A 15,477-nucleotide genomic window follows, 5' to 3' on the forward strand; every position below is an offset into this window, starting at 1 on the left:
GGCCTCAAATACTATTCAGGTATTTACTTCCTTGCCTTTAATATTTTTACTATCTCAGTTTGCTCTCTTCATCAATTGACGCAGGTCATTTAATATCTAGTCCAACATAATTTATTAAAGTTCTCAAGATACAACTTTATTTTGCCTTTGTTCAGGAGTAAGTATATCTTCCTTGTTGTGAAAAGCACACGTGTATTTATTCATGACGAGTACATTTGTAAGTATTTGGAATGCAGTGTTAGACCCACGTTGCATATATTGAAACTGTAAATAAGTTCTAAACAAAATTAAAGTATGAGTCATTTGTTACTAAATCTTCAAAAATCAAGTTAAAGTGAATAACTCAACAATTTTCGTTCTAATTCCTCTCTTATCTTTGTCTCCGGATATAATTCAGAGCTAAGGATGGGGCTGGATAATACTCGTACCAGGGGGGTTTGTAGGGTGTTGTCTGTAGGACCTGTTTCCCCTCCCAAATTATAGATTTTCTGTCTTGACAAAGAAAAATTTTTCTTTTGGAAGGAAAATTTAAATGGGATTTATTTTTTGATCAAACCCTCGGGCGAAGCAAAAAATTTCACAAATAAAAAAACAAGTCCCACAAAATAATAATTCCTGTGAACGCCCCTTCGTACTCATGACCTTGCAGATTTGTGACTCAACTCAAACACGAGTACATATGACTCCGCTTGGATTCGACTCCATATTTTGAAGACTTATGACACCACCTGATCGTACAATCAAGAGTCGAGACTTGGCATGGAATCGACAGATAAAATTAGCGACTTGACTAGGAATCGAATGTCATTTTTTTTTTTTTTTTGATATTAAGTATCCTTAAAGTATCTTTTTATTTCTGAGGAGATGAAAAACATATTCATTGACTGAGAGTACGCTAGAGGGGATGTAGCTTGTGTTGTGTTGATCCTTATATAGAACCAAGAACTGCGGTTTAGTCCAGTCTGATCCCATCAGTCTAGTACCACTTATTGGTCCTTAAAGAAGGTTAAATCGATCCCTCATGCCATCATCAATGAAGGTGTTTTTCTTTTTTTTTTAATTATTCTGTTATATAATAGAATAAATTATGCTCTAAGTAACAATATAATATTTTTGTATTATAATAAAAAAATAATATTCATTGCAAGATATGTGCAATAATCTTAATACATATTTCCTACATCTTATTTGGCTTAATAAACCATCGACATTTTTATGAAAAATTCCAAGGCCCGACGTTCTTAAGAATTATCCCTATGATTGAAAGTCCTAAGGACCGATCATAAGACTGGACTGGCTGAATATATAAGGACTGAGACAAAAGTAGCAGCCCCCTCCCCCAATGAAAGAATGTTTGTTTTGGACTGGAAAAATTAGACTTGGAAGAAAAAATTTAATGAAAAATAGGATTTAAAAATATTTTGAAAAGGATTGATTTTCTTTATAAATGAAAATTGTGTGTATTTCGTGCATGTTAAAAAAAAGTAAACCGAAAATCAACATGGTAACCCTAACAATTTGAAGAATGTTATGGTGGATAACAGCTTAGCAGTTATGAGGTTTCATAAGATCAGCTACAATCAGCTGTCACAAGGAAGGAAAAGGAAGCAAACAATGACATTGGCAAGAATTACTCAGATGCCGATCCTCAATTCTACTCTGAGTCCAACACTGACTTACTATTATAACTCTGCAACAAATCCTCAAGCTTACTCTCTGTCTTTTATGAGCACGCCCGCATGTTCAATCAGGTTTTGAATATAATTGAATTTATTTAGGAAAAAGGTTCATTACTCAGGAGTTAAATAATAATGACAACACCTGAGCAAAAGAAAATGCATTCTTCAAATTACCAATTCCAAATAAACGGGCGAGCCAAACAGTACACACTATTTACATTACTAATTAATAAGTACTTCTGATGGTCCTTTGTAAGTAAGACAATACATATACCAATATATCATATCTTGTACTACCCGAGTCTGAAGTTCAATTACCCCTGTCTTCAAAAACATACAAAATACTCGAAACCCATCCCTATTGGTCAGGGTGGGGCTAGTGTAACTATGGATGACTCACCTTTAATAGGCCGATAAATACTAGTATTGAAAAATAGTAGTATTTGGAGCAGGCCTTACTGGCCACCTAGGCAATTACATGTTTTACCTAGTAACACCTGTGCAACGCTTGCTACCTTCCTATCTTTTTTATTTATTTTTAATTAGTGTTGCAAATATCTAAAATTGAAGGAAAAAACGCATGACCCTGAAAGTATTAAGTCAAACAAAGTCGTGATGATAAAAAAAAAGGGGGGAGATAATTTTACTTGGAGAACAGTATAGTTATATGTAGAGCTTTTTCATGTCAGTATTGTTCATGTCGGTCATTTTGGGAGCTCAACAGGGGCGTCCGCAGGGGGTGGTCTGGAGGGGATGTAGTCCCCCTAGAGTCTCAAAAAAAAAATATTTTTTCCAATTTATTTGCCAAAAGATCAATTTTGTTTGTATACCGTTATGGATTTTTGTGAATAGCTACGGATTTTTGAAAAAAATTTCGAATAAATTTAATAATTGCTTTCTTTTTCTAAAAAAATTTAACTTTTTGTCAAAAGCTATGGATTTTTGAATTTTTTGTGAATAAATTCATAAATTTAAAAAAAAAATTAAATATTTATTTTCATTTTTGAATTTTTTTTTGCCAAAAAATGTAGTTTTTTTTTTAACTGCTGTGAATTTTTTAAATTTAAAAAAAAAAAAATTAATTTTTCGGTAATAATACAAGATGATAAAAATAATAGTACTAGTAAAAATAATTTTTGAATTTTTTCGTGAATAGTTATAGAATTTATTATAAAATTAAGACCTCCCCCCCAAAAAAAAAAAAAAATAATTATATATGTTTATATATATATAATCCTGCAGACCCCTTGCTCAAACAACCATGCTACAATAACGTTATACAATCTTATTTCTATATTGCAGACAATAAACTAACTAACTATTACAATGGAAATTATAAAATATTTCAATTAAATTTAACTCATTTCTACTTTTAATCCCCATAATAAATCCAAAAAACTAATAATTTTACAAATCTATACAATTGATAGGGATTACTTCTATTCAAATATCACTGTTTATCGTTGACGTCAGGTAGTATTTAGTATATAGATGTGAAGTCTTTTTTTTTATTCATAAATCCGTTTGATGAAGTTTTATGAAGATTTAATAAGAAATTTGTCAATTTTATATCGTAGAATAAAATATCAACTATTATTTCCCAAGATGGCGTGTCCTTCAGTTCTAATGCAATTGATGCCGTCAGTGAAAAAGTTCTATATGTAGAAAATAGTTATGTCCGGGATAGCTTTTTAAAACCCACGGGTATCGCATCTTTTGAATTCTGTAAACCTATACAACTTTACTAATTAATATGTACATATTAATTTATGTATTTAATTACAATGTATAAGTTTTGGTACGAAATTACTAGCAACATGTTCACTCAAAATATAATTTCCTTCTAAATTCTTTTATTACCGTCACGTTACATTTTTAATACACTTTTTTTTTAAAGTGTATCACAATTAAAGGGTTTAAAATGACTGAAATATGTGCTAAGTGATGAACAAGCAGTTCTTCTTGGGAACTCCGGGATAAAGATGCATAGCCCGACTAGAGGGTCCCCTGGCTAAAAATCAACCCACGTAATACTAATACAAAAGTACTTTATATATATCTTTAAATTAATAAAAATACCAATTCTTCATTACATAATTATATTTTAAATGCATGACATTTTCCTTTAACAAATTTTTTTATTTAGATACAAAGCTCTGAAATGGGTTTTGATACCTCAGATAGATATAGACGAAGTGTGGATAGTCGCTCCAAACTATACTACTCATATCCAACGGATTCTCCATTAGTAACTATGGATAGTCCTATTCCAAGACTCTCTGTAACTCGAAGCAGATCAGTTCCATTTCGCTACTCTTCACCTCAGCCCGTACCGGAACCAAAGCCCAAGTTTGTCATGTATCAAAGGTAATTTGAACGGTCTTTGTCATTTCTTTAAGTGAATATTTGATTAAATATAATTTATAAATTTGTAAAAATTGCTAAATGTAAGTTGAAGCCATAGCCATAGGGGGGCTCGTGGAGGACAGAGGGGCAATAAAACTGTTTTATATTATATTTATGGCCAGATAAAACGTACAGAAAAATAAAAGTTTTTTGATTAGAAAAGGAAAAACGGTTAGTGAGTGTGCTTTTTTTTCTTTTTCGTTCAAAATTATATTACAGACAACTCCTCTTAACATGGTTCATAATTAGAGTTGATTAGTTTGCAATGAAAAAACTACCTTTAAAAATTAGAAAAGGAAAAACAGTTGTTGCGTGAGGTTCTCCTCCTTATAGCAGTTATTCATTTTGTCCCCGAAATCATATAATAGGTAGCTGATATTTAGAAAGGTTTAATTCAGTCAGGGGCTAATACAGGGGGTGGGTTGGAGGGGCTATAGCCCCCCAAATTAAGGAATGTTTGCTTTTTACTAGAATTCTGTTTGATCAAGATGAAACATTTTTACACAAAAATAGAGTTAAAAATGTTTTTGAATAAATTTAACACTTGAATTTTTTTCTACAAAAATTTAATATATGAAAGCTTCACAAAAGCCCCCACAAAAAAAAATGTAATTATACAGATACCACTGTAAAGTAGTACCATATGGATTGCTCCTGCCTTCTCCTTGCACTCTTAAAAATGCCCATCCCTAAGTGTGTGTATGTGTAACTAGGGATGTGAAAATTATTGAAGTCCTCGCAACATAAATTTAAAAAAAAGTATATGCGGGTAACCTGCAAGATATTAGTGTTCTTATTAATTATTTTGTCCTATTTTGAAAATTGAAACGTATCAGTGACGAATGAGTATTATTATGTTTTTATAATTATCTCTGTCACCAAATATGTCGTCTATCAAAGCCGCCAGAAATATCCTTTTCTTTTTGATTTATACTCACGAGCATTTTCACATTTCCATTTATAACTTTGTTTTGTTGACAGGTAGGTTATAGAGTTTGTGAAGCCTGGGATTAAGATAAATGTTCTTTCATTCCTTTCTATAATTTTTATTTTATTTAAGTATTTCACTTTATTTGATAATCAAATGCCCTTTCGACCTTGTTTTTTAGAAGAAAAGAAAACAAAGTTCAAGTGGCCTTTGATAAAAATAAATAGTTTTTTATATTTTTAAAATGACTTTTTTTAAAGGTTCTAGGTAATTTTGCCTCTGGACATTTTGCCTTAAAACCATTTTGTTTCACAGACATTTTGCCTTAATATATAAATAAATGAGAATTATATATCGTTTTTTTTTCGTTAAATTGGTGTTCTCTTGGAATTTTTTAATCTAAATAAGTTATGTGTATTACTATAAAATGCATTAAACGATTGTTTTCGGTTGGAAAAATTATGGAATTATTCCCCCAAATTTCAATGCAAACACCAAGGAATCTTTCTATATAATGAATTCGAACAAGACACAAAATAGGTAATAAAATTATTATAATCAGATAAACAAAAATAAATAAACACGGCAACGATTTGAAACGAAGAATTGCTTATCACCATACGTTAGTAATTATCATTAGAGAAGATGAATTACTCATACTCGAAATCACTCATGGATTATCGAACAAGCATAATACGAAACATCCTTATTCCATCCTTATTCCAACCGACAACAAACATTTAATGCATATTATAGGAATAAATATTGCATATTTATTAGGGATGTACCGCCTGCTGAATTTTACTTCATGAGTATTTTCGAGTTTCTAAAAAAAAATACTCGAGGAATTACATGCTTTACTCGAAACTCGCTAAAACACTTTTTACTTCCCTGAACACTCGGTACTCGTCTACTTTTTGCTCACTAATAAACTCGCTAGTAAAAGAATATATGTACATATATAATGATCTTATAATAACAATAATGCTAGTATATCAGAAGGACTATAATACATTTAATATTGTGTACTGATGACACCACAAAATAGTTATCATAATTTATGCTCCACAGATTAATCTAACTATTAGTTTAACTTATTTGAAATCGTGGTCATAAGCGTAATTCAACAGTTTAATTAGTCAGTAGATTACTACTGACTACTATAGTTTGGTTAAAACTTGTAACAAATATATTTTAGTGGCACTTGTGCTTATTAATATGAATATATATTAATGACAATATATAGAAAAATATAAAAAAATAGACGGCTAAAGTAATTCCATGCAATGTCGAGTACTCACACTAGTCTTTCAAAAATAAAACAAAGATTATTTTAAAACGAACTGCGATTATGAGTACACATTGTAGACAAGTCAACAACATATTTCTACATTTGAGAAAACATAAATTCTAAATTTTGCTGGGAAAGAAAGTAAATCTAGGAAGATTTGCATGTTATAATATGCTCGAAAAAGAAAAGAAAATAATTTCCAGTTTCGACAAGTTCCGAGAAAAGGCTCGGCTTTTTATGCCCACGAGCTGAGTTTTTTAAGTCTCTTTTTATTTACTTCATAAAACTCGAGTACCACTTTACGAGTTTTCCTCATTGCACAACCAAAAATACACAATAACGACGTATAAACTTGATTTAATTTTATATAAAGACAAAATATTCGTGAGGCAAAATATTCATAGGCTAAATGTTTTAATGCAGAATAACCAGGGACCTTTTTGAAATACACGGTGACCCCTTTTCAAATAAAAAAAATAAAAAATGGAGGATCCTTTTTCTTTTATATGGTCTTATTGTAAACATTTTTTCTTTTCTCGATTCTACAAAAATATATCCAACGCGTCACCCAGTCAAGAGCAGGGCCTGTGCCCCAATCCCCAGTAAAACTGGACCATGGTTGTTGATTAAGTTTAATATTGAAATTTCTAAGATAAGATAATTTTTTTTTAAAGAATAGATAAATTAAAAAAAATATTCAAAAATTAAATTTTCTAATATAGAGCAAAAATTCCTTAATTAGGGGGGGGCTACAGCACCTATGGAGGCCCTTGTATAGGCTAGAATTACTCTGATGTCGACGAGTAAAACGTACAGAAGAATAACAGTTTTATCATTTGAAAAGGAAAAACGCTTATTGCTATCATTTTTTTTGTTTTGTTTAGTCTTTAATTAATCGTCGTAGGATTAAAATATGTCTGAATGATAATTTCCCGCCTACTTTCGCTGTATTTAAAAAAATGTATAATTGTATAAACTTTCTCACCCAAAAATCATATAATAGACAGCTGAAGTTAACATGTTCTTCAATTCAAAAGTACCAGGGGTCTCGCTCCCCCTTTTTTCCTTCCTCTCTCAGCAATTTCCAACTCTACTCCTTACCAAAATTATGAAATTTGTCGAAAAGGAAACGTTATTTGTAAAATAAAAAAAAATTGTCATTTTTCTATATGCCAAATTTGGCATTTATGGAAAGTTGAAACAGCACTCTCCTCTCCCCAAATAAAAGTTCTAATATATGCCCTAATTGATTTTAGGAAACAATATTTCTGGCAATTTTAGTAATTTTCAGAAAATTGTCGACTTGAGTGCATTTGAGTTTTTCTCAAATTTGATTAATACTAAAAAAACTCCACATTATTACATCAAAAAAATAATGTTTCTTCTTTTCAGACATTACCCTCTATCACCACCTTCTTTTCCTGATGCCATGATCGCCGTATCTAGACGTCTCCGAAACCGATCACAGTATACAAGTCCACAGTATTCGGATTTAGGTGTCTCCTCTCGGCCAGTAATCCAACCAGCCGCTCTTGGAAATTATGCACCCACGAAATATCTAATCAAAAGCAACTTGGGATGCAACATTTCACCAGACTATCGAGACTATTCTTATCTTCCTCCACTCCCTTACTCATCTTCAAGACGAACCTTGAAATATTAAAACAGTATTTATAATTATTTGTGTTTGGAGTATAACATTAAAAACTAACAACATTGAAGTAAAACAGTAACTAATTTGACCCTATTCATGAGCGTCTGCAGGATTATAGATATAAATGTATACATTTGGAGGGCTTGGTTTTTGGATATTTTTTTCCCAACAAATTCCTTAAATCCATAGCTATTCACATTTTTTTTTATTTTTAAACTTTTTTTCAAATATAATATTATAATATAATATAATATAAAATAATATTTTGTTTCTTTCCAATCATTACAATCATAATAAGAAAGGTTGGATTGACAGTTGATTTTCATATATATATATTAAACCAAAACGACTCATAGAAAGCAAAATTATCCCGAAAAAAAATTCAAAAATGAAATTTGAAACATAAAATTTTTTGAAAAAAAAATTTCCAAATCTAAAGCTATTCACAAAAAAAAAAAAATTCTGGAAAAAAATTTCAAAGTTTGAATTTTTTGAAAAGATTTCAAAAAATTACAGCTATTCACTCAAAATTAAATTTTTTGAAAAAAATAATCAAGAATCTACTGCTATTAAAAAAAAAAAAATTCAAAAATCCATAGCTATTCAAAAAAGATTTAACTTTTTGCTCTTCCTTCATAATTTTCCTGAAAAAAATTTAAAAAAATAAATGTCTTTCCATCCCACCCCCGGTGGACACCCGCCCTGCTTTTTACTATTTTACATTCTATTAAGAAATTTGTATATATACATTTTTTTTTTTTTTTTTTTGAAAAAAATATATTAACTAGCGTTCAAATTCTGAGTTTCTTATTTCTTGCACTTCCGGACATTGTCTATGTTAGAGTTTGTATATTTGGAATTAAAAAAAAATATATTTTTTTGGGAAAAAAATTTCCATTTAAAGCTAATTAAAACTTACCTGCTTTCAACTGACTCATCAGTATTTGTCAAATTTAGGTATCCTTATTATTGAAAATGCGCGTGTAAAAACGAAAAATTTGAAATAATAAATTTTTCGAATTCTTTTTTCAAATATACAATTTGATATTTAAATTTATTTCAAAAATCCCAATCTGTTCTAACAAAAAAAAAAAAAAAAAAAAAAAAAAAAAAAAAAAAAAATAAAATTTTTTTTTGAATTTTTTTTCAAAAGACACAATTATTCGCACGAAGTTAATTTTTAGGAAAAAAAAAATACTCCTTGGTGAACTCAGTAAATAATTGAGATCTATATAAAAGTATTTTCAGCCTATATGGGATTAGAGATGAAACTTTGTGCTTTGAGCTGTGTGTAAAACGTCACAATAGCTAGGCTGCTCCTTCCCTTTCCAAACATTCTTCCAATTGTCAGGAATACTACGTTCATCTTCGTTTCTTTTTTTTAAATTTTAACTTACTGACAGGACATATTCATACAACACTGCTTATAAGTGTAAGTCCTTGTCGAACTCAGAGCTGTTGTTAACCTGTAACCAAATCTCTATAGTCATTCAATAATAGCTCTATAATTAGAAAAAAAATAGATAACTACAAATTTATTTTGGAGAAAAGATTGAGAGCTACAATATAGAGATAAGGAAGGGCTTTAAGGACCTCTTGTTTGAGTTGTTAAAATCGTGCTAGATTGCTGCTATTTATATTGGCGTTGTGTAGTGCTGGCTGTCAACGTAGTTTTTTCCCTTTAAGGCTAATTAAAACTTACCTGCTTTCAAATGACTCGTCAGTGTTTGTCAAGATAAAAACTTGAACCTTCATATATTTGTGAAGCATTTTTTTTTGTATCATAATAGCCAATGCAAAAAGTTAATTTAAAAATATTTGTTAAAATGTTACTTCTCTTTCTCTAATTCAAAGGGATTTACTTCTATAATCAAAATTGATATCTTCAATATCTTTAAAGTTTAAAAAAATTGTTCGGTTAATTTTTTCAAAAGACCATCTTCATTTTTCTAAATCAAATATGAAATAATATTTTTGTTTCTTTCCAATCATTACAATCATAATAAGAAATGTTGGATTGACAGTTGATTGTCAAAACTAGAGATCTTTATCCCGGTGCTCTTAACTTTTACATACATGATAGTTTTAATACATATCTCTTAATATAATTTTTTGTGTTAAAAAGAGAGACTCATTTTAAACTTAAATTGTATGTGAGAAGATATATTTTTATCATGATTGATGTATATATGAGGGAAAATTTCCTGGGCGAAACATCTTAAAACCAAAAAAAGAAACTGCTTTTTTTAAATGAATTTGTGTTACAAAATACCAAAAATTATCAGCATTGTGAACGTGCCTGCAAAAACCTGCTCAAGCGATTCCATTCTTCCTTATTATTAGATTAGCTGTTATGTAGCTGTAATATAGGAAATAAATAAACAAAAATCCCTCTAGCATGAAAATAGGAAAGAATTATTCCGAGGTCGATCCTCTATTCTATTCTGACTAGGGAACCCTACAACCTCGACTATTCATATTTGGATATTGTTTATCAAATACTAAAAAATATATAATTTCTAGAATTATAAAGATATTGAAATATCAGTGGAAGGTTCGATCCACCGTCCTTTGGATGTGCAATTTTGCCACATTCCTTAGAAGTAATTACTAATTAATCGTCGGAAAAATGAATACCGACTCAAATTCCGGCTGCAAAAATTATTATATTTTTTGTAAATAAAATTTATTTATAATCCTAAGGCTTACATTGAGTGTTCGTAAAGTGTTTTTTTTTTATATTCTAAATGGTTATAAATGATGGGTATTAAGTATTATTAGTTGATGAAACATGAAAATTAACTAATTTATAAGTTTACTTCACAAATTTCGAACCTCATCTATATAATTCCCGAACATCTCTAAAGGCCAAATTATTATTGTGGGTAGAGCATAGCCACTAGTCATGCTAGTTTAATATTTAGTCTTGTGAACTGTCAATATCATCAGTGTATCATCCACACTCCCTGGACAAGCTTTTTGTCAATTATAAAATAACTTCTTTATCAATTTCTTATAATTGTAATTTAGGATTAGCTAAGAAATGGATTAATTTAAGATCATGAGACATTATTACGAGTCGGATATATTTATACGATCAATTTTCATCAATCATACTAGTCATTAGTGTTGTTTGTATTGCTCCTAATTTAGGACTGAATACTGCAGTCCCGTCCAGTTCAGTCTCCGTCCAGTCCTGTTCACTCCTGCCAATCAGTCCTAAAAACTTATAAAGCTCGGTCCTTGATGACGTCAATCAACTATATTTCTTCTTTTTTTAAAGTCAGTTCTAGAAATTTCCTCGAGGCGTAAGACGTATCTTATATTTCCCTAAAGATGGAAGGAAAAAATAAAGATAATTTGGAATATCCGAGATATACGTTGCCCTCCCGTAAACATATTTCTGAAAAGTTTTTGTCAGCTTTATGGGTTTAAGAAATATAAAGGGGTACAGTCATGCATTACGATTTTTATTACATGATCTTTGAAATTTTAGAATCAATCAAGGTTATGTTTAATAAATGTATATTTAACATTTTTTTTAAATATATATTATTGAAGAACCTACATGTCCAGAAACAGTTGGAACAACAACGGATGGATGGAAAGTCTATCTGATATTCCATTTGTTTCTGTAACTGCTCATTTTTTTCACAATCATTCTCTGTCGGAGCGTATACCCGATTCCCAAGAATTCAAAGATAGGTATACTGGAAAAGCTTTTGATTCCTTTAAATCGCACACAAAATCCCCGTTTATAATGGATTCTAATACAAAATCTTCTCAACTGGGATTCATGTTCACTGTCACCGTATTTTGATGTACACAACTTATAACTTACAGGGCCACTGGACAACTAACTTTATTAAGTTGTCTTTATCTAACCTTGAAAAAAAGAGACAGAGTAGTTAAGATATGTTATACCGTTTATATCCTACTTAATTCGGCAAATCATGACATCACGTGACAAATTCAAAATGGCGTCAAATATAAAAGAGTTAACCCAAAACCACTCACCCTTTAATCCTTTATATCACAAACAGGGTTACTCATTTCATCAACTCACATTTCAAAAATAACCAAGGAGTTATATATCATTTATCATCAAATTCGAGGTTCTGGGATACTAGGATGCATCACACAACTGCTTACTTATTTCAGCAAAACCTATAACACCCTCTTAACCATTTCATTGAAGTATATTACCGCTTAAAATAGATTTACGTTTGGGATAGATCCTATGCCCACTTCCTGGTTCATTTCTCACTATGATTTCATCTTGACACTCCAAGCAAGGAGCATCAATTGGTCCAGTTTTGTACTACTACGGTCCCACTTGGGATATATCCTAGCCGAAAACAATTTTGGCTTGTGGCAGCACAGTATTATACCCACATTTCAGGTGATTTTACTTCATAAAAGGTGCAATCCACTTTCATTACTTAAACCAAGGGTCCCCCCTTTATATTTTCCTAGTATTCTCAATTTTTATTTTGTAAATTGGCAGTAGGATTGCACTATTGTCGGACCCTCCTTTGGGAAATACATTCCAGGATCGAAATGTTGAAAGGATTCATACATGGAGAGTAAGGAATTTAAATTTGTCAAATGTAATTAGTAATTAGTTTATTTGAATTTGTACGAAGCGTATTATTTTATTTTATAAAATATATTATATTATTATCTATTATGGGGTATGGCGTCATTATAAGATATTATAAACCTAAAAAAGATTATCATTTTGTCTTTCGTTTACTATTTATGCTACTACACCCACCCATTGAAATTGGGTAACTCAAAAAATCAAAATGGAATATATTTTTTTAATAAAATAGGAATATTTTGCTTATAATATTTATTATTATATTCTTTGTGAATGATGAATAAGTTATAAGGGTCTAAAGATGAGTATCGTTTTTCATCATTTTCAGTCTTAAAAAGGAAACATCTCGAGTTAGAAAAATAAACAAAAGCAATCAGAACACTTTTCTATGTTTAATTTGTCATATTTTTATTTGGTGATTGCCATAATGGTGAAAAATGACTCTAAACGATAGTAGCAAATTACTATAATCCCAGATATTTTTTAAGCTTGATAACTCAAAGAAAAACTGAGCTCAGATATTATTATTCGTTTAAAGATTAAACGAACCTTTGCTTCAATTCATTTGTATAAATTTGACCCTGCACTTGGTTCCTTGTACTATACAGGGTTGATCTTATCCAGTGGTACACATTTTATTATTTTCAATCTGGAATGAAATTTGTGCAAAATCTCGGAGAAGGACAACAAGACATCTTATCTCTGAACAGAGGTAGCTACAACGGTTTGAAAGAGAAAAGGATATTCTTTAGAGATACATTTTCTCAAAATTCGGTCAAAGTTTTGTTTTTTTCTGATGAAAAAAAGTTCACCGTTTAATCCCATTGTAAATAAGCAGAACAGCCGCTACGTCACAACCGAACATCTCAACAATGTCACTGCCTAGGTGAGACATGACTTCAGAAAAAAAATCTAGCCAGGGCCATGGTTTTGGGCATAGTAAAGTATGTCTACATAGTCAAGGTTTGCAAGAGATTTACACCTCGTATTGAGGCAATTATTAGAGCTGAGCCTCACATATTGAATAAAGTGTCAATCACTATTTTAATATGATTTTGTTAAATAAATTATCACAAAAAACGTATCGTTTAAATTTTACTTTTTTATTTTTGTTAAAATGTGTACCACTAGATTACATCAATCCTGAATATAAATCCTCTATTGTTTACTTATTTACAGGGCTCGGAAGCAACACGTGAATTGTAATTTTTTCCCTGCATATTCCGAATTTCCTGTTTTTTCTGCATAAGTAAAGAAAAAGAAAAATTTCTCAAATCTTTAATCATGAGGGAGTAAGAAGCAAAGAGACAGAGGATCTCAGAACTTTTGAATGCCAAAATTGAGGTGGCAGAGATTATGGACATTGTAAAGTACTCCAGGAGCCTAATTTTCAAGGTGGCCAAAATGAAAAAGGATGGAAAAGATCTCTTAAGGAAAGAAGGAAGTGGGTGACACAGCTTGAAAAGGGATTCTAAGTTTCTGGGGGATCTGAAGAAGAAGATCAAGGAGGACCCCACAAAATCCATGAATCGCCTCTCTAACGAGTTTGACGTGGACGAGGGGACAATCAGGAGGGTAGTGAGGGAGGACTTGGGGTATTCCTCTTACACAAGGACCCCACGCCACATATTGACAAACACTCTGAAGTAAAGGAGACTGCAGAGGTGCAAGAAAGTTTGTGCATGGATCAAGGCAAATAGACCCACAGTAAAAGTTTTCTCTGACGAGAAGATTTTAAACATGGACCAGGTCTTCAGGAACGACCGTTGGCTTGGGGGATCAGCAGAGGAGGTCAAGGTTGTGTTTCATAGAAAACATCTGACCCAAACAATGGTCCTGGGGTCATGGCGTCCGACGGTAAGAAGATACCTCCCTTCTTTTTTGAAGGTGGGGAGAAAATCGGCCAGAACACCTACTACAAGGTGCTGGGTTCACCATACTACCATGGCTCAAGGCCATCTACCCAGAGGACAACTATGTGTGGACCAAAGATGGTGCACCTTCACACACATTGGCCAAATGCCAGAAGTTCTGCTCCGACAACATGGCTGACTTTGGGCCCAAGGATATGTGGCCGTCATCTTTGCCAGATTTGTACCTGTTGTACTTTGCTGTGTGGGGTACTTTGGAGAGGGAGACTAACCAGACATCTCACCCGTTCGTGGACTCCCTCAAGGCCGCCATTGTGAATGAGTGGAACAACTTTTTCGAGAAGTTCATCATCAACTCAAAGGCTTTCCGCCGCCATGTGGAGACTGTGATTCCTGCTGAGGGACACCATATTGAGTGAAAATGTTCATAAAGGTCGTGTCTCAAAGTTTTGTTAATAAAACTTTCAAAATTATTTATAAAAAAATTAAATTATTGACATTTTTCTAAAATCAGTCATTCAATCCACGTTTTGCTTCCGAACTCTGTATATTTATTTGCTTTTTATAAATACAATTTACTTCATTATCACGGGATTTTATTAATTACAGCACCTAATCTCAATAAATTAAGAAAAAAAAATTGCTGCTGAAATAGACATTTATATATACAATATGAAACCCAAATTATTCATACTTCAAATAAATTCCTCTGAAGTTATTGATTGAAAAACCGAGGTGTTATTCCTTTTCAAACAAAATCCATAAAAAATGGTGGTTCTTTAACTTTTAAATTGCATTATTTCAAGATTGCTTGATCAGATATAAAATATAAGCTCATATTTGAAATAACCATAAAATTTTAAAAGAATATTAGATTTTTTATATGGATCATTTTCTACTCAAAAGTTGTCTCAAGCCCATAAAAAGGGTAAAAATACTACACATTCTATTAAGTACTCAGCTCCTACATATTACCGAACTAAATGTATTATATATAATGTACCTATGTTTAATAGTTTAGTTCGTATATCATATAATTGAGCAA

General features: G+C 31.2%; 1 protein-coding gene across 1 annotated transcript; it reads left to right on the forward strand.

Moving 5' to 3' along the window:
• On the forward strand, positions 1–9,097 carry LOC121120428 (uncharacterized). The gene is made up of 3 exons (XM_040715294.2): positions 1–157; positions 3,826–4,046; positions 7,697–9,097. The coding sequence occupies exons 2-3, from the start codon at positions 3,841–3,843 to the stop codon at positions 7,965–7,967; spliced, it is 477 nt and encodes a 158-aa protein (XP_040571228.1). The 5' UTR covers positions 1–157; positions 3,826–3,840; the 3' UTR covers positions 7,968–9,097.
• Positions 9,098–15,477: the final 6,380 nt, after the last annotated feature.

The sequence above is a fragment of the Lepeophtheirus salmonis genome, chromosome 6 (assembly GCF_016086655.4).
Source record: "Lepeophtheirus salmonis chromosome 6, UVic_Lsal_1.4, whole genome shotgun sequence".
NCBI classification, from domain to species: Eukaryota; Metazoa; Arthropoda; class Copepoda; order Siphonostomatoida; family Caligidae; genus Lepeophtheirus; species Lepeophtheirus salmonis.

Coding starts and splice junctions, on each gene's coding strand:
- LOC121120428 (XM_040715294.2), top strand. CDS start 3,841: ATGGGTTTTGATACCTCAGATAGATATAGACGAAGTGTGGATAGTCGC. Junction 4,047..7,696: donor AAGTTTGTCATGTATCAAAG/GTAATTTGAACG, acceptor TCTTCTTTTCAG/ACATTACCCTCTATCACCAC.